General features: G+C 43.7%; 1 protein-coding gene across 1 annotated transcript in view; it reads left to right on the top strand.

Annotated features, from left to right (window-relative positions):
* Positions 1 to 21,965, top strand: part of ATP9A (ATPase phospholipid transporting 9A (putative)) — a 114,418-nt gene that overhangs the window by 42,046 nt on the left and 50,407 nt on the right. Inside the window, exons 5-14 of the mRNA XM_063146343.1 lie at positions 1,597 to 1,655; positions 3,326 to 3,377; positions 4,954 to 5,048; positions 6,925 to 7,005; positions 9,208 to 9,283; positions 14,360 to 14,436; positions 15,353 to 15,513; positions 16,607 to 16,749; positions 17,853 to 17,965; positions 20,185 to 20,397. Of these exons, the coding sequence (XP_063002413.1) occupies positions 1,597 to 1,655; positions 3,326 to 3,377; positions 4,954 to 5,048; positions 6,925 to 7,005; positions 9,208 to 9,283; positions 14,360 to 14,436; positions 15,353 to 15,513; positions 16,607 to 16,749; positions 17,853 to 17,965; positions 20,185 to 20,397 (1,070 nt within the window). The remainder of the gene's footprint in view (positions 1 to 1,596; positions 1,656 to 3,325; positions 3,378 to 4,953; positions 5,049 to 6,924; positions 7,006 to 9,207; positions 9,284 to 14,359; positions 14,437 to 15,352; positions 15,514 to 16,606; positions 16,750 to 17,852; positions 17,966 to 20,184; positions 20,398 to 21,965) is intronic.

Below are 21,965 nucleotides of genomic sequence, written 5' to 3'. Positions count from 1 at the left end.
CTGGGGTGGGTGGGGACATAGCACCTTTTATCAGCTTAGGGCGGCCAATATGCCAACTATGTTCTTATCTGGACAGAGATAGCCTAGCTAAAGCAGTCCATGCTCTGTTAACATCTTGTCTGGATTACTGTGATGTGTTATACATGGACTGCCTTGGAAATCGGTCCAGAAACTTCAGCTGATCCAAATAGGGCAGCAAGATTGTTAACAGGGACTGGCCAATGTGATTATATTATTCTAGTACTTTTCCATCTGCACTGGCTGCCAGTCCATTTCCGGGCTCGATTCAAAGTGTTGGTATTAACATTCAGTGACCTAAAGAATTAGGGGCCAGGTTCCCTGAAAGATCATCTCTTATTAAATTTATATTTAAATTACAATTATTTTTAAATTTGCATGAGAAAATTTTTAAGATGATGCGTTTGTATGGTATTGCACTGGATGGGGCGTGGAACCTTAGGCCCTAGGTTCAAATCCAGCCCTCCAGGGGTTCCTAAACTGGCTTTCCAGGGTTCTCCAGATGACAACGCCCAATAACCAGGCCCCACTTCCTTTCCCTTGACCATGGTTCATTTAGTAGTTTCCTGGCTTTTGTGCCAGTTTCTTCCCCCCAAATTTGAAATGGTTCTTCTAAGGCTTAGTCATTGGCAAATATGCTGGTATTTGTTTGGGCCACAATCCTTTTCCTTTTGGCCCCGGAACTGAAAGAGATTCAAACCCCTGTTGGAGCAGGTATCATCTTAGAGAAGCCTTCCCCAACCTGGTGCCCTGCAGATGTGTTAGGACATCTACATTAAGGGGAAATAGTGTTGCTTACTTGGGGCGTTTGTGCTTCCTGATTTTTGGCACGATTGCAATGGGCTTAATTACATGGACGGAGAGGGGCAGCCACGTTGTTTGAATTAAATACTTCCCCTCCGTACACTTCCATTGAGACAGCGCCATCTAGTGACAGAAGATCCCACTTTTTGTAGGATATTACCACTTTAAAAGTGGTTGTTTTCATAGCAGAATTTGCAAATATCCTAGTTGTTCATGATGTTGTTTAAGACCCATAAACTTCCGTGAGTGGCCAGTCACGAGAGTGCTATAAATCACTTGTTTAGAGAAGCCCTTGGACTGCATGTTCCATCATTGCCTGCCAGCATGGATCCCAACCTGGTATCCTCCAGGTGTGTTGGACTGCAAGTCCCATCATTCCCAGACAGGATGCCCATGCTGGCTGGAAATGATGGGACTTGGAGTCCAACATACTTGGAGGGCACCAGGTTGGGGAAGGCTGTCTTAGAGGCTATTCCCTCTTGTTTGAACGAGAAGGACAAATCATTATTTTAAAATTTCTGCTTGGTGTTTGCAAGTTTTATAAGTAGTTATGTTAAAAAACAAAAACCGTCTGCAGTCCAATGAATTGGTCCATGGTTTCAATTAATAATAAAAAAGTTCTTTTACTTTATTTAAAATTCTATCAGAATTTCTTTTTATTGAATATTGCAGTGTAAGTAAAGGTGTGGATTCCACACTTTTTTGAAAAATGGTGCTGAAATAAATGGAGCAGGATGACTGTAGTTAATGTTTGTGTATTTCCTCCCCCTACAGGGACAGTCAAGGTGAAAAGTTCTAATATTCAAGTGGGGGACCTTATCATTGTGGAAAAGGTATGTCTGGATTGAGAAAAGACTGGCAAAGTAAACTATATTTAATGGGTTGTCTCAGGATGTGCCCAGAAATGAAATTTGCTTCAGAACCCAGTTTGGGGCTTCAGAAAGGAGTCTGCTTTCCTTTGGGAAAGGCCCGGGCCCTGCCTTGATGGCCCTGGGTTGCTGCTGCATTTTTTTAAAAAAACCACTTACTGTTCTGCGGGGGGGTGGGGGTGGCAGCTAATCCCAACGCAGAGGGAGGGCGTGGGCTTCCTGGAGGCCATTCGGCTTGCTGAGACCCACCCTCTGCCTGGGCGGACGAGAACAATCACGGGTCTCATTCCACCCAGGAACACCTCTGCCGCGATGCCGGAGCGAGGTTAAATGGCAGATACACGAAAAAGTCGGGGTAAATGCCTGGTTTTTTAAAACTCGCAGCTTCGCAGGAAAGCCCCACGATGGCTGCGAGGTGGCTGCTGCATCATATAACCGACGCAGCAGCACCGCACACCCACTGCAGGGCTTTCAGAGCATCTAGGCATCCCCCTGCTTTGTCTTGTACTTGAGCTTTGCTTTCTGAAGTTTTGGAAGTGTTCCCTTTCAGAGCAGGCCCAGCTCATGCTGTTGGCACAAGCAGGGACTCCTCTGAGGGCATAGATGGGGGCAGTTTTCAAAGGAGAAAAGGAGAAGTTGTGCACATCTGAAGATGGCTCTTGGGAGAAAGCCCGCCTCCCTCACCCAGGATCCTCTTGCCCCAAGGGTCCTTGGTGGGTGATGGACTCCCCTCCTGTCTCCCTGCTGTTTTCGGGGATGTGGCCTCTCTCCCCACCCCGCCCCCATGCAAGTCAGCGGAGACAGAGCAGTCTCCATTGATTCGTATGGCTGAAAAGTAAGGCTGCATCCTTGAAAATGGGTGGGGTGGGGAAGCCCCTTTGAGGTAACCATATTCTTGCTGGAGGGCGGGTTTCCCCTCCTCCTCCCCCTGACTTCTCTACCACGCCATGTGGTCTCTTCCCAAAGTTGCTTCCTCTAGAACAGCCTTTCCCAACCTGGCTTCTCCCAGCTGCATTGTCTAGGCTGGCTGAGGATGATGGGAGTTGTAGTCAGCACATAGTTAAAGTATAGAGTTCACTACCACAAGATGTAGTCATGGCCGCCAATTTGGATGGCTTTAAAAGGGGATTGGACAAATTTCAGGAGGAGAAGGTTGTTGATGGTGACTAGTCCTGATAGCTAGATGCTACCTCCAGTATCAGAGGCATACACCAGTTGCTGGGGAATATGGGCAGGAGGGTGCTGTTGCACTCATGTCCTGCTTGTGCGTTTCCCCTTGACAGCTGGTTGGCCACTGCGTGAACAGAGTGCTGGACTAGATAGACCTTGGTCTCATCTAGCACAGGTCTTCTAATGTTCATATGTAGTTCAGAACATTTGGATAAAGCATCAGGTTGGGGAAGGCTATCCTAGAAGAAGGAGCCATTTTAATTTGAAGCCACCCACTTGTATAATACTTAATTTCATAGTAACTTAAGCTGGATCAGAGCCATTTGTGGGACAAAACCAAAACAACAGCCCTCTATTCTAACAAATATCCTTCTTTAAAACAACAAACAAAAACCCTCCTCGCTTTATGCTGTATCTGCAATTAAGACTGCATACGGCACGTTCAATAACTTTTTGTCATGCAGAACCAACGGGTCCCAGCCGACATGATCTTTCTGAGGACGTCAGAAAAGAACGGTAAACATCTGGAACGAATTGTGGTAGTAATCATTAAGCTTTGCCCGGTTATTTGGGACAAAATAATCATTTTGAAAATGTAGCCAAAGTAGATATCATTTTAGATTCAGTGAGTTTCTAACCGATTCAAATGCTCTTTTTTTTTTTATAGCTCCTTGTTTATCGTTAGTGATAGTTTCAGACGCAGAGATTGTTTCTCCTGTAGGCTGTCCCCCGTTGTGTAAGGTCAAGCGATGTGAGGAACAGGGAGATGGATGCAGCATGCCGTCGCTCACTGTTTCTTTGCTGAGCTTCACGCTGGCTTGCCTTCTAACATGTGTCACCGTTTATTCAGAAGGCATGAAAAATGTGCCTTATAAAAGCAGAATAGATATAATCAGCGGTTCTGAGGTTCCATCACATATTTATTTACTTGGTCCCCAGCACCAGTGCAAGAAAAGGAAAGTGTGATTTTCAAAATGGCATGGTTAAAAGACAGTGAGGTTACCCTTCCTGTGTGTGATAATATTTATCAAAGCGAATTGCCGCTGGAGGCTCTATTTATTCAAGTGCAGTCATATCACAGTCTTGGTGGCCGCAGTCAAATTATTTGTGGGTCATACAGAGACAGTGACCCAGATCAGAAGTGCGGAGAAGGGGGGGCACGCATGGAGCTCTCCCCAACACTGAAGTGATTGAGTTGCAAGGCTTATGGCTTTGACTAAAAAAAAAGTGAGTGTTGATGAAAATGAACGGTAAAGCCTCTGCTCACGGCACACCCCTGGGGGTATACTGGTTGGATGAATGGCCTTGGAATAATTTTGCTTCCATTTGACGTGCTACAGCTAGTAGGAACTAATTGACTGGAGCATTGGAGAGAATGTCAGGGAAATGGTGCCCTTTCCTCCTTGCCTTATACCAGCCTTCTCCAGCATGGCACCTTCCACATGTTATGAACTACAATACCCATCAGCCAATGGCCAAGGATGATGGGAATTGCAGTCCAAAACATCTGGAGGCTGCCAATTTGGGAAATGCTGGTTTTTTTACATCATCACAGGTCATCCATTTCGAGGCTGCTGTGCTAAGCTTCGCCTGTGGAGATTGATGCCTATTTAGCAAATGTACATGCTTCTGCTCGATTTGCATAATTGCATCTGCAATTCATGGGGCAAAGAACAATTTAGGGTTCTGATGCCCATTTGTGATTTTGTTTCCCCCCCCCCATGAGATTCTCACATAGCATTTCAGACTTGTGCGCCATAATTATAGAAAGTGCATAGCACTCTTGAATTGTGGTTTTGAACCATTTCCTGAAAATGAATGTTTCCGAGACACCAAGAGACACATTTGAATTTACTTGTGTATGTCTGAAATGTAAGCATGGAGATCCTCTCCATATATAGGTGCAGTTAGAACATGTATCGTGTCTGACAAACAATTCCTGGGAGGTTTTCAAAATGAGGGTCTGATGTTGCATACAAAAGCATAAAATAATTGTAAATAATTTAAAACGTTGTAAATAAAATAATTAAATAATAAATAACCAAAAACAGAAGGAGGAAAAGCCCCATTAACACAGATTAAATCTTTGTAGGGTCGTGCTTTCTCCGTACGGATCAGCTGGATGGTGAAACAGACTGGAAGTTGCGCCTGCCTGTCAGCTGCACTCAGAGGTTACCCACTGCTTCGGTATGTACAGTTTCCTCATTTGTTATTGCTGGTTGTTATTAACCATTACCTACCAGATTGTAGCCAGAATTAAAAATTTAAGGGCATCTTTTCTGCACCAGTTCCCTTGAAATGACTGGGAGCTGTATGAGAACGTGTCTGTGGGGCTTCCTTTGTGGCGCTGAGTTGGCGCCGCTACTACCAACCCCCATAGTATTGCTGCTGTGGGGTGGCAGCAAATAATCCCCACTGGGGTAGGCAGTGTGGGCTTTCTGGCAGCCATTAGGCCTACTGGGTCCACCCCACCTCCCGTGGCTTCTGGCGACCAATGGGAGGTCACCTTCCACCCAGGAACACCCCGGAGCAGCACTGGAGTGAGGAAAGATGGCGGAAAGCTGCAGTGACCTTGCTCGGGCAGGAATAGTTGGGGTAAGACCCCGACTTCTCTGTTGCACATCTTTGGCTCTTTCACCCGGGGTGGCTCCAAATCAGCAGCTGCAACATATAACCGACGCAGCACAGATTCGGAGCCACCCCGGAGCAAAGACGACGTGAAGACATCATTTAGATCAGGGTGGCCAAATTCCAGGGGTTAGGGGGACAACTCCTTCCCCACAACTCCTGGAACCAACTTGTAGCTGCATCCTGCCTGCTGCCACTGATCCGCTGCTGAATTAGCCACTGAAATTCACTGGCGCAACAACAGGAAAAAAAAAGCTGATCTTTTCCTGTTTTGCTGCTGTGTTGCTACACCAGCCAATTTCAGCGGCAAACTGCAGCCTGCTTTTCCAACAACAGAAGGGAAAAATCAGCTCTGTTTGGCTGCTGTGCTACAGAATTTCGGTGGTAATTTTAGTGGCAGGGCACAAAAAGGCCAGCGGAGGCCACTTACTGTTCGCGGGCCATCTGTTGCCCCTTCCTGATTTAGATGGATAATAGCCAAAAATAAAAATAAGGTTCTTTTCATCTATTTTCTCCTAAAGCAGGGGTGGGGGATCATTTTTCTGTCGAGGGGCCGCATTGCCTTGAGGGTAATCAATCAGGGCTCCATGCTGACAGTCTGCGGGGCTGAAGCCACAAATGGGCCGCCTGCCCCTTTCTCTTCCTCTCTGCTCAGCAGGCTGCTGGGGAAAGGACAGATCACTCTTGACAGAAATCAGGGGCATGTCTACACCGTAGGGGGGAAGGGGGGACGATCCCGGACTTACCTGGTTCCGGGATCATCCCTGTCCGTCTAAACGGAAGCATGACGTCCTGGAAGGGAAAAGGGACATCGCGCCTGCCATTTTTTTAAAAAACCCACCAGGAGCCAGTAAGTAAAAAAAAAAAAAGAGCCCCGACCCAACTCCCCCTCCCGATGTCCTTGGACTCCCCCTGTCCCAGCTCCTTCCCTCTGCTGACCCCTGCTACTCGCAGGGAGGAGGGAAGAAACCAGGAAGGGTGCCCACACTGTCTGCGGTCCTCGGGATCGTCCCAGGATCGCAGGAAAAACCGGGGGGGAAAGTGGTCCCACAAATCCCGGGAAATGGTGGGATTGTCCGTGCCTGCTCCCGGGATGCCCTGTGCATCATGTTGATGCACAGGGATGATACTAGGACGATCCCGGGGGGGGGGGGGGGGGGGGAAGGCAGGTGTAGACATGCCCCAGGACTGATTGCTTTTGGAGATCTTCCCCCCTTCCTCCCATTGCCCTTTCCATTTCGAGGTTTCCCACTATGTTTCCCCCTCTCCTCTCCTCTCCTGGGATCCCTCCACCACATGAAATTAAGCCCTTGGGCTACAGATGGCCAGCTCCTGTCCTAAACCATTTATAAACTTGTTTGGAAAGAAGGCATACTTTAAAGCAGAGGCTGCAAAGATGTTAATACTGTGCACACATTTCTAACCCTCTCTGTAGGACCTCCTTCAGATCCGGTCGTATGTGTATGCAGAGGAGCCCAACATTGACATCCACAACTTCGTTGGGACGTTTACAAGAGTACGTGATCGTTTGCTGAGTAAAAAACAAACAAAAATAATTAACGTTAATGTCTCAAGAAACCCAGGATTGGGTCATGCTTGGGGACGATTTCTCCATTCTTTTCAGCGATGCTCTGGATATTCAGTATGTTGCAAGACTGATGAAGTAAGACTGTAACAAAGGAGTCTCATTTTTTTCTGGTAACAAAAAACAGACAAGTTACAAGTGCAACAGCAAAATGTTGCAGCATGGAGTGTTCCTGTTTTTCAGCTTCAAGCGAGCCACGCATGTCTTCTTTCAGCATATTCCACACCATTCTGCCTCCCTCCTAGTTTTCCTTCTCCCCCACCAACAATCAGTCAGAATTTGGTGCCCACTGAGCTAGCTCAGAGCTGCCCACCCCCACCCCATCACATACATGCTTTTAGGGTTCTTTTCCTAACTTTTTTTTTTTTTTTTGTCCTTCTGCAAAACTTGGAGATCCCCCAAGCCTGGAGATACATCCCTCTTGGGTGTAATTGGCACCATTTTTCTTCCATAAGGGTCCACATTCGGAGGACGAGTTCACATGCAATATATAGAATGTCAGTGATAAATTCTCAGTGTCCCTCGATCAGGTAGACTTTGAGCCATAATGCTCATGAATGCTTCTTGTGTAGCTACATCTTTGTTAGATTAGTTACAGCCGCTTGTAGGGGAGAGGGGGACGATTCTCACTTTGAATGCAGCATGCGGTGATGGAAGCGTTCCGACTGAAATTGTACTCCCCCCGGGGCTTGGAGCCTGAGGAAAAATGTTCCCATTGGCATCAAGAAAGAGAAAAAAGAATATAAAGAAAGTTAGCATCTGCTTTCAGTGCTACACTGTGTTTACCATCACACTCAGTCTTTCCCTTGACTTCACAGTGACTTCTGGGTTTTTCATCAGTGCTTCTCACCACAAAGTAGATTTCCGATAACATTATGCCTTTTCTCATGACCATAAAGCAGAGGAGAATGTTTTAAGGCTGTGTTCAATCCATTTAAAAATTTTAGGGTACAATCCTATTTGAGATTAGACAGAAAAAAGTCCTACAACTCCCAGCATTCCCATGGGGAATTGTAGCCTTAGTGCTAGGGTGACCATATGAAAAGGAGGACAGGGCTCCTGTATCTTTAACAGTTGCATAGAAAAGGAAATTTCAGCAGATGTCATTTGTATATATGGAGAACCTGGTGAAATTCCCTCTTCATCACAACAGTTAAAGCTGCAAGAGCTATACTAGAGTGAGCAGATTTAAAAGAGGCAGGGCACCTGCAGCTTTAACTGTTGTAATGAAGAGGAAATTTCACTAGGTTCTCCATATATACACATGACACCTGCTGAAATTTCCTTTTCAATACAACTGTTAAAGATACAGGAGCCCTGTCCTCCTTTTCATATGGTCACCCTACTTAGTGCCCTCTTCCTCTGGAAGCTTTTAAAGTCAAAATTTTGAATCTCTGACAGACACTTGAGAGATTTTCTGTCAGAGATGACTGGCCGTGGCTCTACAAGGTCTCAGGTAGACATCTTTTATGTTATGTTATTTATTTATTTTTACATTTATATCCTGCCTTTTTTCCTCCCTAAGGAACTCAAGGTGGCATACATAATCCTCCTCTCCATTTTATCCTCACAACAACCACCCTGTGATGTAGGTTGGGCTGTGAGTCTGTGACTGGCCCAAGGGAGCTTCCATGGCCAAATAGGGACTAGAACCCAGATCTCGTGACTCCCAGTCCAACACTGTAACTGCTACACTACACTGGCTCTCATCTGCTACCTAAGCCATTTTAATGTGGTGGTGTCCAGGATTAAACCTGGGACCTTCTGCCTGTAAACATATGCTCTATCTTTGAACTATGTCCCTATAATCTCTGTCCTGAATCTTTCATCTTTGTACACAAATCCAGTCATCTGTTCAATGGGCTGATAAAGTATTGTGTTCTTTTCAGATACTCCTTTTTACAATCTACATCAATTTTGAATTGGTGTAGGTTCAGTGTTGGTTTCAGACTTGTGATAACAGGCACTGAACATTGGACCCTTTAGGTACCTGAAGATTAGGAGCAGAAGTGCTGCGAAATCAGTATATGTCTGACCATTTATGAGAACCCCCAAATGATGCAATTCTTGTTAGAAAAGAAAGTACAGGGCAACTCTTAAAAGCTCTTTTTTTTTTAATGGTAACCTTTTTAGGAGGACAGCGACCCTCCTGTGAACGAGAGCTTAAGCATTGAAAATACTCTGTGGGCCAGCACAGTGATTGCTTCAGGTAAGGCCAAAGCAATGTGTGAATTTCTGAGGGTGTATGTTAGCAATCTTTTAAAAATCTCTTTGTAATTGAAATAATCATTTCTTGTCAATGGAAATTGGTGGCTGGAATGAAGTTTTCCTCTTGTCTTGACAACGCTTGGGGAGCCTGAGCTGACATCTAATTACCCCTTTGGACATTTATAGATGAGAAGGCCTTTGGAATTCCAGTAACCTTTGGGCAAAGCATCCCCTGCTAGAATAACACTTAATTGCTCTCAATATTGACATTTTAAATCTGTAACAGAAAGGGTGTTGGGGAGATTATAAATGGAAGCTAGGATAAAAGATCTCCAAGTAACCTCCCCCACCCTGGGTTTGTAGCTCCATAGGAGGGCATCTTGTAAAAGCAAGACCAGATGTATCATACAGAAGTTGCAAGGAGTCAAAGAGCTTTCCAACAAGTACTCTTCAAGAAAGAGAGCCTTATTTTCTTTTTCCCCATTGGGGCAGTTAATGCATCTACCCTTCTCTGTATAAGCTGTCTGTCATGCTGAGGATTTTTTTTTTAAAAAAAAGGTGTACAAAATGGAAGCTTCAAGAGATCTCACCTTGGTACTTGTACTGCCCCCAGCTCTTTAGAGTAGAGAGATTGAGGATCTGCTGAGATCTGGCAGTCTAGAGTGGATTGGTGGGGACTTCCCTTTGGGCAGGAGATTTTTCCTCAGTTTGGCCCTATACGGAGAAGAAGTAAGAAGCCCATAAGACCTGGCTAAGCACACTCCTTGGTGCTTAGTCACACTACACCAAGCAGGATATTTCACTATGAAAGCGGTATATAAAAGGCAGGGGCCACAGCAAGCAGGATATTTCACTATGAAAGTGGTGTATAAAATGCAGGGGCCACACCAAGCAGGATATAGCGGTATGAAAGCGTTATATGGTAGGTGTCAATGGGCCCCAACAGTTGTCAGTGCACTTCAATACTGGTAAAAAGCAGTGGTGTGTCTCCTGCCTTTTATATACTCCTGCCTTTTATATACTGCCCTTTTCCGTGAGCCCCTGCCGAAGGAAGTGAGGCAGGTGGCTACTAGGAGGAGGGCTTTCTCCGCTGTGGCACCCCGGTTGTGGAATGAGCTCCCCAGAGAGGTCCGCCTGGCGCCTACACTGTACTCCTTTTGTCGCCAGCTGAAGACCTTTTTATTCTCTCGGTATTTTAACACTTAATTTTAACTTGAATTTGAATTTTGCTGTTTTAACTTTGTATTTTAATTTTATATCAATTTTGCTGCGTGATTTTTATCCTGGTTGTGCTTTTTATACTGTATTTTGTATTTGTGCTTTTAACCTGTTGGTTGTTTTACTATGGTTTTAATTTTTGTGAACCGCCCAGAGAGCTTCGGCTATTGGGCAGTATAAAAATGTAATAAATAAATAAATAAATAAATTTCATAGGGCAGTATCCTGCTTGGTGTAGATGCGGCCCTTTTTTACCAGGCCTCAACCCTTTTAATTCAACATCCTGTGTTTATTTTTCCTTAGTTACTTCTTTAGTTTATAGAGGAACGTAAGTTACTATTCCTTATTGTTGTGAAAAGAATAAAGACTGTTGGATTTTCAGAAGCAGGGCTCATAGGCCCAGAGACAGCACAGTACTCAACTGGTGGTGTCATTTTGAACATTCTGCTGTGTTCAGATGGAAGAGCAGCTGTGGGTGGCCCTTCATGTGCGGAAGCGGGGGTGCTTCCTCACCGACACTTCACGGGGACGGAGATGCTTAGCCAGCCTGTGTGTCGTCATGAGAGGGGCCTGGACACTGAGCATGCTCCCAATACCCTTTCCATGTGTTCATTGGATGCGTGAGGAGCTTCCTATGAACACCCCTGTTAAGTGGTGGCTGGTGGCTCTGATGTCAGTGGGGCGGTGAATCTACTCTGGGTTTCTAAAGGGGTTCTGACTAGTTCTGACTAAAACTCGGAGTGGATTCACACACACACTGACATCAGAGCCACCACTGTCGACTGCTCCTGTTGTATTATCCTAGAGCAAGTCTCTAGCATTTCCTTGTGTGTCTGTTCTCTGTATAAATTGAGATACTGTTTTGCTCCCATGTTATCTATACTCCTTGTCTATCTGAAAATGTTCCAGGAAAGCATATTTACAGTACTGAATACTATAATAGAGCCATGGCTCAAGAGAACCTCTAGGTGGTATCAGAATACACTTGTTTGATAGCAGAAGGAATGCCTGCAAATATGGCGAAGGCGTAAGAGTATTTCCATGTTTGCAGCCTCTTGCTCTATACATGTTTGTTTGGTTTTTGCTTACTCGTTTATACAGTTTAGTACCCACTTTTCATTATAAAAATAATCCCAAAGCAGTGTACAAAAACAATAAAGCACAATAAAATCACACAGCATCTTTTTCCTAAAGCTTTTAAAACTTGATTTTGCTCTGACTTTTATACTGCCTGTTTGGTGCATTCTCTTCCCCTCCTTATTGTTTTTATGATTTTATTAGAATGTAAGCCTATGCGGCAGGGTCTTGCTATTTATTGTTTTACTCTGTACAGCACCATGTACATTGATGGTGCTAGATAAATAAATAATAATAATAATAATAATAATAATAATCAACCTATCAAACATGAGAGGACTGAAGCACAGATAAGTGAGTTTACAAGGCACAGCAACACAGATTCAGTCAAAAGCCTGGGTGAACAAATTAGTTCTGTAGTGCTGAAACCTTGTAAGACTCAGCACCTTGTGGGGGGGGGGGGTGCATGTTCCACTGTCAGGTTATCTGTACCGAGAACACCCTCCCTTGGGTCTCCCCACATTGAACCCCAGGATTCTGCAACATCGTCAGGAGGACATCCAGATCCTAAACTGCATAGAGCTTATTCATAATCCATATAAGGTTAACATCTGATCATTGCTAAGGGTGGAATAAAATTCGGTGAGGCAGGCAAATGAGCATCCTGGCCAGTTTAGGTTTCTTACTTGATCGCAGCAAAAACCACTTTAAAACGCATGAATAACAAAAGATCCTGCCATTGCCCCTTCTGTGATATGCTGCTGCCTTATTAGTCTAGACAAGCCTTTCCCCAACCTGGTGCTCTCCAGATGTGTTGGACTGCAACTCCCATCATCCCCAGCCAGCCTGGCCAGTTGTCATCCAAGACATCTGGAGGGGACCAGGTTGGACACAGCTGGTCTAGAAGCAAAAAGGCAACAAAGGCTGAGGTATGCATCCATTGTATTGTATAGTCTAGAGCGGCATGGTTTTGCATTTGCGGTACACAAAAAGCTTAGCCATCACATTGGTGCTCTGTAAATTAGGTTACTTGCAAAAGCAATACGCTGCCTAAGGGTGCTTCATTAGTTGTGCTTGACACATCTGAGAGAAATGTTTTCACTGTGCATTTGGGGGCAATGAACACATTGGAATATATTAATGTGATTGTTAGTCTCCAATAACATGCTGCCAAAAAGCATGCACGGTAATATTTCCTACAAGTGGGACCTGCAACAAAATGTTGCAGTGTGGAGTGTTCCTATTCTGGGTGCCAGCCAGCCATACATACATGCATGCATTTTTCCCCAGCATATTCTATTCCATTCCCCACTCCCCATTTTCCATTCTGAGAATGGGTCTAAATTGCAGACCTCCTGGCCATGACATCTGGGGGCTGGCTATATGTTGCCTTTGCCCTGGGGTGGCTCTGAATCCACACAGCGTCGGTTATATGACGTAGCCGCTGATTTGGAGCGACTCCAGGGCTGAAGATCTGGAGTTGAAAAGTCAGGGGTTTACCCTGACTTTTCCTGCCCGAATGAGGTCAGCTCTGCTCTTCTGCCATTTGTCCTTCAACTGGCGCTGCCTCGGAGTACCCGGGTGGAAGGCAACCTCCCATTGGTCGCTGGAAGCCGTGGGAGGAGGAGGGGGCAGGCCCAGAGAGCCTATTGGCCACCAGAAGGCCCATACTGCCTCCCCCTATCACGTAGCAGGTATACCGTGGGGCTTGGTGGCGGGGTGGTGCCAACTCAGTGCTGTGAAGGCAGCCTCCTGATCTAAGGAAATGTACTTTTTGTACTGGCTGGGAGTTGTAGGACTTTTTTCTGTCTAAATATGCATTGGACTGGACCCTTAAAGTATTGATTTACTTCTTTATTCTGTAAGTTTTAAGACTGTTGTAGGCTGCTTTTGATTCATAACACTGATGACTGGGTTGTAAATAAATGCCACTAGACATGTCAATGCTTATGGCATTCGGCAGAAAGGAGGGGATACAAAGGATATAAATTGAATTTCAAAAATAATACGGGCATAAATTGCATGCACAGGAAACACAGCTTAGTTGTGGGAAGTGGAGATAAGTATCTTTGCCAACTTCTTAACCCCTTTCACATATTTATGCACAACAACTGCTTCTATGAGTCATGTTTCTCCCTGTGTCTCTCAAACAAATAATTAGGATCCATTTTATGTGCCTGGTTTTTCTTTGCTTTTTTTAAAACACTTTTTTTTAATATCATCTTCTTGGCTCGCCGCTCTGACCATGTTACTCCACTTCTGAAATCTCTTCATTGGCTTCCAATTCACCTCAGAATCCAATATAAACTTCTCCTGTTGACCTACAAAGGCTCCTTCCTATCTTTCCTCTCTCATTTCACACTATTGCCCCGCTCGTGCTCTTCGCTCCTCTGATGCCATGTTTCTCACCTGCCCAAGGGTCTCTACTTCCATTGCTCGGCTTCGTCCATTTTCTTCCGCTGCCCCTTACGCCTGGAACGCTCTTCCAGAACATTTGCGAACTACAAGTTCAATCGCAGCTTTTAAAGCTCAGCTAAAAACTTTTCTTTTTTCTAAAGCTTTTAAAACTTGATTTTGATCTGACTTTTATACTGTTAGTTTTACTCTACCCTGTGCCTGTTTGGTGCATTCTCTTCCCCTTATTGTTTTATTATGATTTTATTGGAATGTAAGCCTATGTGGCAGGGTTTTGCTATTTTACTGTTTTACTCTGTACAGCACCGTGTACACTGATAGTGCTATATAAATAAATAAATAAATAAAAATCCTTATGTTTCCTCAGGAACGGTTGTGGGAGTTGTTCTGTACACAGGTCGTGAGCTGCGCAGTGTCATGAACACGTCAAATCCACGGAATAAGGTAAGGGGTGAGATTCCCTGGTCTGTTTTACTCCTTAGGTGCTAGAAAACCAAGGTTTGCCTTTGGATATACATGTGAAGAGGGTCTGCAGCCCTATCCAGGCTGCCTCATTTGTACCTACATGATGCCTGCATTGTCACATGAGCATTAAGGTGTCCATGTAAAAAAAAAATCTTAGCTGTCCATGGTGTTCGTTTAAAAACATCTTAGCTTAACTGTACTTTGTGAATTGGTGTTTCCCATTTGAGTGTCTTCATACATTATAGCTCCCAGATGGATACCACCCCAGTTTCTCGATCTTCCATACCAGGGCCATCATGTTTGTAGGCTTTTGTCATGTGTGATGGGCTTTCTCATCTAAGTAAAGGCACAATCCTATGCATGTTTAGATAGAAAAAGTTCCTGCAACTCCCAGAATTCCCCAGCCAGCCACAGACTTTTTTTCTGTTTAAACATGCATGGGATTATGACCTTAGAAGCTAAACCCATACATACAACCGAATAACCCCAAAGTGGTTATTCATTCCACATAGCATACCTATCTCTATATCTGTGTGTGCTCTCTGTTTATATGTTTGCATGTAAACAGTGTCTCTATTATGTACAATATTGTATGTTTAAAGTGCTTAATCTTTGCAAACTGCCCAGAGAGCTTTGGCTATTGAGCGGTATAGAAATATAATAAATGAAATGAAATTAAGTTTTCTACCACACAACTGCACTACTTGGCAAAATGGCCAACTAGAAACTAGGTAGTAGTGACTGTAATATTTTTTATCTAGAGTAAAGGGTGTGATCTTGGGTGTTTTGAAGACGAAAATGCGACTTCGCCATATCATGTTGGCAGGTCACAGAGTCATGAGAGTAACAACTTATAACTGTTGTGTGATGCAAGCAATCTCTTTCTCCCCATTAGATTGGCCTCTTTGACCTGGAAGTGAACTGCCTCACCAAGATTCTCTTTGGGGCCCTGGTGGTGGTCTCTCTTGTCATGGTCGCTCTTCAACACTTTGCTGGCCGCTGGTACCTTCAGATCATCAGATTTCTTCTTCTTTTCTCAAATATAATTCCTATTAGGTATGAGAGTCCACCCCATCCCACCCCCAAACTCACTCACTCACTCTCTCTCTCTCTCTCTCTCTCTCACACACACACACACACACACACACTTTAATCTAGCACCATATTTATGTTATGTTATGCTGTGCAGTAGCTCTTCTTTACTTGGCACGTACTTCAACATATCATAAATAGCAGGGTTAATCCACACCCTTATGAGCCCAAATACACATTTCAGCTCCACTTCAGGTTTCCTCATGGAAAAGCTGCTTAATTAAGAACTAAAATAGCTGAGAAAGAACCCCCACATATCATGTATCTGTTTCTGGGTGATTCCATTTCAGACAATGGCCCAATGAATGAATGAATCAGCCATCAGGATCGATTCATGCTTGTGTACTCCCTCACTTCCTTTTGTACAAGTGGGGAAGAGATCTTAAGTTTCCATTCCTAGTTAGCAACAAACCGAATCCTGGTTTGTTTGCTTTCTGATAAACTCTGGTTTGAGCAATCCACCATTTGCTGCATCTGGATGCAGCAATGAATGACAGTTTGTTGCTAACCAGGAATGGAAGTTTAAACAAGGGTTGTTAAACCTCTTTAAGGGCCAAAGTTAATTTTGGAGAAGCTCTCAGGGACCACATTCCAGTGTTGGGCAGGATGGAAAGCAAATGGGGGCAGAGCCAAAGGCAAAAGGAACAGGACCAAAATACCAAAAATACCAGTCTATTTTACCAAAAGATTTAAGGTAAAATAAACTAAGACTTGGGAGAGTCTTAACCTTTTAAAATCTCAACCTTTTAAAGTGGTGGGGTGGGGTCTGCATAAAAGCCAAGAAAGTACTAAACAATTGATAGTCAGGAAAAAGAGTGTGGAGGCAGGGAAGGGACGTGGCCCTATGGGGTTCTTCAGATTGGGACCTCAGGGGGACCAGATGTGGGCCACAGGTTTGAGGTTCAACTCCATCCTCTTGTGTGTGAAGTGGAGCAGATAGTATGCACAGCTTCATCTCCTTTTTGGGGAGTGGGGGAGGGAAATGTTTTAGTCAATTTATAATATCTAAGCATTGTTTCTTTCTTTTTTTACCTTGCCGTCTTTGCCCTCCATACAGTTTACGTGTGAATCTCGACATGGGGAAAATTGTCTACAGCTGGATGATCCGGAGGGATTCTAAAATCCCTGGCACTGTGGTTCGATCCAGCACAATCCCAGAGCAACTAGGAAGAATATCCTATTTACTTACAGATAAAACAGGTATCTTTACATAGTTTTAAAATGTTATTATCAGAGTGTTAGCTGTCCCGGGGCATTGGGGATGTGAAGATCAGGTTAGAATTTTTTAAAATAAATAAGGATGCAATCCTATGCATATTTAGACTGGAAAAAAAGTCCTACAACTCCCAGCATAGGATTGTGGCCTAAATAAATGCAACCTTTGACAGAGAAGGAATCAGGTTGTTGCATAGTTAAAAATTTCTGTTAGAGGTGAGTATATATGAGACCTAATCTACACAAGCGTCAAAGTAAGGGAGCAGAACGGAACTGTAGCATTTCAGAGTGGAAATGGAAGAAGTCATTTTTGAATGTTCCCCTACGTAAACATTCCCTGCAAGTAAAAAGCTGGCACATCCCAGAGAATGTTTCTCTGATGGCCTGCTTCCTGCTGGGTTAGTTTTCTTCTTCCAGGGAACTTTTAACACAAGGGAGCATTAAAAATGTGAACCCTCACCTGTAGTTTCTGACATGATATATACATTCCAATCCACTCTACCATTTGAATCAGCTGCCAAAGGCCTCATAGAAGTCTTTTTTCTTTTTAAGGAAAGAAAAAAAATCTCCTTTTTAATTTTTTTGTAAGTACTTGCATAGTTTTTTGTATGTACATGCATAGTTTTTGTAAGTATTTGCATATATATATCTGACCTCCAGGTATTAATTGTGGTCATTTGGCATCTTCCTAAAGTAGAGTTGGCTGGCACACAGCTCACCGGCCTTTTGTGTGTCCCCACTGTAGAGGGTAGGGCTGCATCACCTAGTGGGTTCTGTGTAGGGCACTGCAGTCCTTGGAACATATTTAGTCTGCAATCACGTACACAATTACTTGGGAGGAAGTCCTATGGAATTCATTACGACCTACTTCTGAATAGACATGCGTAGGATTGTATTGTTAGTCTGTGTGCTGAGGTCTCTCTCTCACACAATCTATCTTCAGAAATGAAATAACCATGCCACTTTATAGTGTGGAAAAACAGTAAGCATCCTGTGTCCTTTCCTTTCATCATGGATCAAAAAGTAGCATGAAAATGAAGCCGCCTGCCTGGTTTCGACCATGACTTGTCATTCTGCTCCTGTTCTAGGAACCCTAACTCAGAATGAGATGGTTTTCAAACGCCTTCATCTCGGAACAGTGGCTTATGGATTAGACTCCATGGACGAAGTTCAGAGCCATATATTTAGCATATATACTCAGGTGAGCTCAGCAGCATTTATCAGAATGTATGGTCGGGATCCAGAGAACCATAGAACTGTTCTTTTAAGACTTGCTTTTAGTTGAACATAATATTCTATGCTACGTGGCACACTGTTCTTGAAAGAGCCTGTGCATTGGAGAATTGTGTGCGCCTGGGCTCTGTACACATGATTGGGGACCCTTAAATAGGCCAGCCCCCCCAATCATGTGTACAGGGGTTTACTGTCACACATTACCTGGGATCAACCTTCCCCAACCTGGTGCCTCCTGGATGTGTTGGCCTACATCTCCCAGCTACCCCAGTAGCCATGCTGGCAGAGGATGTTAGGAATTGCAGTCTGAAGGGCAACAGGTTGGGGAAGGCAGCCTGGGAGCATGGAAAGTAGATCTGCAAGTCACTTTTTACCCCAGTATTCTTCTGTGGTACTGAGTGAGGTTCAAAGCAGACATTATTTCAGAGACGTAGCAAGTAGTATTTTGGTTTTTTTTTTACTCTGGTGTAAGCACAGGGGCCCTGATCTGGATTGGGGCCATATTGTGGGGATTGGGGGGGGGCGCTTTAACCCTTTCCCTCTGCTGTGGTCTTGATCTGGGTCAAGTTCCCTGTGCCTGCAATTGATAGCGCAAAATAGTGATCCATTTGTTATAGATTGCTGTTTTGCTCTACAAATTGCAGGCATGGACCCCCTGACCTAGATCAGTACTTCAGTTGAGGGGGTGGATAAAGCCCCCTTAAACTTTAGGATCCCAATCTGGATTGTGGGGGGTGCCTTTATACTACAGTAAGAAACATTGCTGTTTACTATACCTTTAACATAATGTTTACTTTGGCCCTGAGGTTGTTTTCAGTCAAGTCAGGACACTAACCTGTTTCAAAACCCAAGTCTAACTAATATAGTTATATTTAATAACAGGAAAGTCATGTTTAACAGTGTAAAGGGAGCTTCTCATTGAGTATAAGTTTAAATATAATTAAAAGGTTGGATTCTTTGTTAATTGGAAGCATTTGCTAGCCATGATTCATTTAAACTGTAGTTCTGATTCATTGCTCTAATTATTGTTACCATACTATGCCCTTTGACCTGGAAGTGAAACTTTTGTCCTTTTGACACAAAAGGTTAACAGAGCAGGAAACTGGATGGCTATATCTTCCCCCTGTGACCAGCATAATTTAGTAATTGTAAAATTACCTGGAAGGTCTGATGCAGGGCTCTAAAAATAGTATTAAAAATTAAACAACTTGCTTTCTACCACCATGTCAGCCCATCTGTTTTTTGTTTTCTTTTTCAGTGATTATGTGTCTATGAGTATAAAATCCTGTTCATTCGAAATGATCAGCCTCTTGCTGAGTTAAGTGATTTCACTGAAAGGCATGCTCTCACACTTTATGAAGATGAACTTTAGAGGCTAAATGTATAGTCAACCTATAAGAAGCATAGTCTTCCTAACCAACTATCAGTGGGGGTTGGTGGTTCTGATGTCAGTAGGATAGTGAATCTGCTCTGGTTTTCATTCTTTGCCTGCCTCCGAAACTGTAGCACAGAGGGAGCCAGCCCAGCCTCCCTGGAAGGGAGTTCCAGAGCCTTGGAGCAGCCACCGAGATACATAATATATTATAATATAATATACCTCCCTCCCCCCAAAGTAAATAATAATAAATAAATTTAAAAAACACCAAAATAATAATAATAATGGAGTGGATCTTATTCCCCTTGTTATCCTTTAAATTATTTTATTTATTTATTTATTACACTTATATACTGCTCTCATAGGCAGGGCTCTCTGGGCGGTTTACAGAAATTCTAAAATTGAGATAAAAACAAGTATACAAAATTTAAAATTCTAAAACACAGAACATACACACATAAAGCATTAAAAACCGTTAAAAAAAAAACTAAACATGTGGGTGATTAAGATGTGCCGCCATATGCCTGGGCAAAGAAATTATTATAAATTTACTATAAATGTATTCTATTGGAGAAGGTTTTTATGATGTGGGCTGTGAGCTCAGTTCTGATACTGAAAACAAATTCCTAAACTGAGTATTCTGCAGCATATTTTTGTCACCAAATTCAATTTTCTGATTGCTGGAACTTCATTTATTTATTACATTTCTATACCGCCGAAGCTTATAGATATTTTAAGCATGAATCCTGGGTATGAATGGAGGCAAAGTCGCTATGAATGAAAATAGTTGTATTTCCCCCCTCTTTTCTTAGCAACCTCAGGAGCCCCCGGCTTTAAAAGGCCCCACCCTTGCTACCAAGGTACGGAAAACCCTGAGCAGCCGTGTCCACGAAGCGGTGAAAGCGATTGCCCTCTGCCACAATGTAACTCCTGTCTACGAATCAAATGGTGTGACAGATCAGGCTGAAGCCGAGAGGCACTACGAAGATTCTTGCAGGGTGTACCAAGCTGCTAGTCCTGATGAGGTAAAAATGTGCCATGAAAAAATGGTTAGGTTTCCTGTTATCGCATTTGCATTTTCCTCCCAAATGTAACTAATGATATTCACAGGTGGATGAGGAGAATCTGTGCACAGCTGTTAAATTATAAATGGCATCAGTGCTGGGAGATTTGTTTATGCCAACATAATTCATTTATATAAATACTGTCTATATCCTACCTATCGTTTCTATGAATATCATCTATATCCTTGCTGTCAAGATAAAACATCTAGACTACACTATCAGTAAGAGTCAGATTACATTATAACAAGTTGGTTCTAGAGTAGCCCTTACTGGATTTCCACTTATGCTGGAGGAAGGAGGACATGAGGTGATCTTTACAATTCCTCTTTCTCCCTACATCCCCTTGAAAAACGTCTCTGGAGGGTTGGGGAGGCATGAGAAGCACTGCAGATATCAGCTCTTAGCCCCCTTCCTCCACCTAGGAGACCCCCTGGATCCTGGCCCCTTGCATAAATAAAGGAGCCCTTCCATTCACAGAATGGCCAATTTGGAGCCAATCCACCACCACCATCATCGGGCTGAGAGAAACAAGATGTCCTTTCACAGGGAGAAATGTAAAGTATTACACTGAGAGAAGGAAAATGTAGGGTACACATTCAATATAGGAGATTCATGGTTTGGAAGCACTACATCAGAGAAGGATGTGGTCATTGACAGCAAGCTGTACATGAGTCAGCAGTGCAAGAGAGCCACGAGAAGGGCTAATGCAGTTCTGGGCTGCATTAAGCATTATATCCAAGACACATGAAGTCCTTATTCCTCTACTCAGCACTAGTGAGACCACACCTGGAGTATGGTGTACAGTTCTGGACACCACATTTCCAGAAGGACATCGGAAGGTTAAAAGGAGGTTCAAGGAGGCCAACAAAGATGATACAGGGACTTGAGGGCATACCCTATGAGGACAGGCTGAAGGAACTTGGGATGTTCAGCCTGGAGAAAAGTAGACTGAGGGGAGACATGTTGCAGCGTTCAGGTATATAAACAGGTGTCACATTGCCACAGAAATTAGGACCCGAAATAATGGGTATGAGTTACAACTGCCTAAATTTCAATTGGATATAAGGAAAAACTTTCTGACGGTAAGATCTGTACAAGAGTGGAACGGTCTACCTACGGAGGTTGTGGGTTCTTCATCTCTGGAGGTTTTTGAGAAAAGGTTGGACAGCCACCTCTCTGTGGGTTAATTGGACTAGATGATCCTTGTGGTCTCTTCTAACTCCACAGTTGGATGATGATGATGTTGATGATATACACAAATGCCCATTACAAAATAAGGCTAGTAAAACTTACTAGATAGAGCCTCATTTCCTTTCAAAAGCCAAATCCTGGATGAGAAAAGTCTGCCTGATTTTTGGGAATGCAGCTGGCAGACAGAAATCAAACCTTTTAAAAACATGAAGCATCAAACTATTGGACATGTCCTTGCATTGTCTTGGCCTCACAACAGATGATTGCTAAAAGGGTCTGGATGCTCAATGAAACCTTCAAGTAAGAGAGAGGCTGTTAAGCCTCAATTCCCTGTGGAG

The sequence above is a fragment of the Elgaria multicarinata genome, chromosome 1 (genome assembly GCF_023053635.1).
Source record: "Elgaria multicarinata webbii isolate HBS135686 ecotype San Diego chromosome 1, rElgMul1.1.pri, whole genome shotgun sequence".
NCBI classification, from domain to species: domain Eukaryota; kingdom Metazoa; phylum Chordata; class Lepidosauria; order Squamata; family Anguidae; genus Elgaria; species Elgaria multicarinata.
Note: the sequence above shows the minus strand (reverse complement) of the source record. Positions and strands in the feature narration are given on the sequence as shown.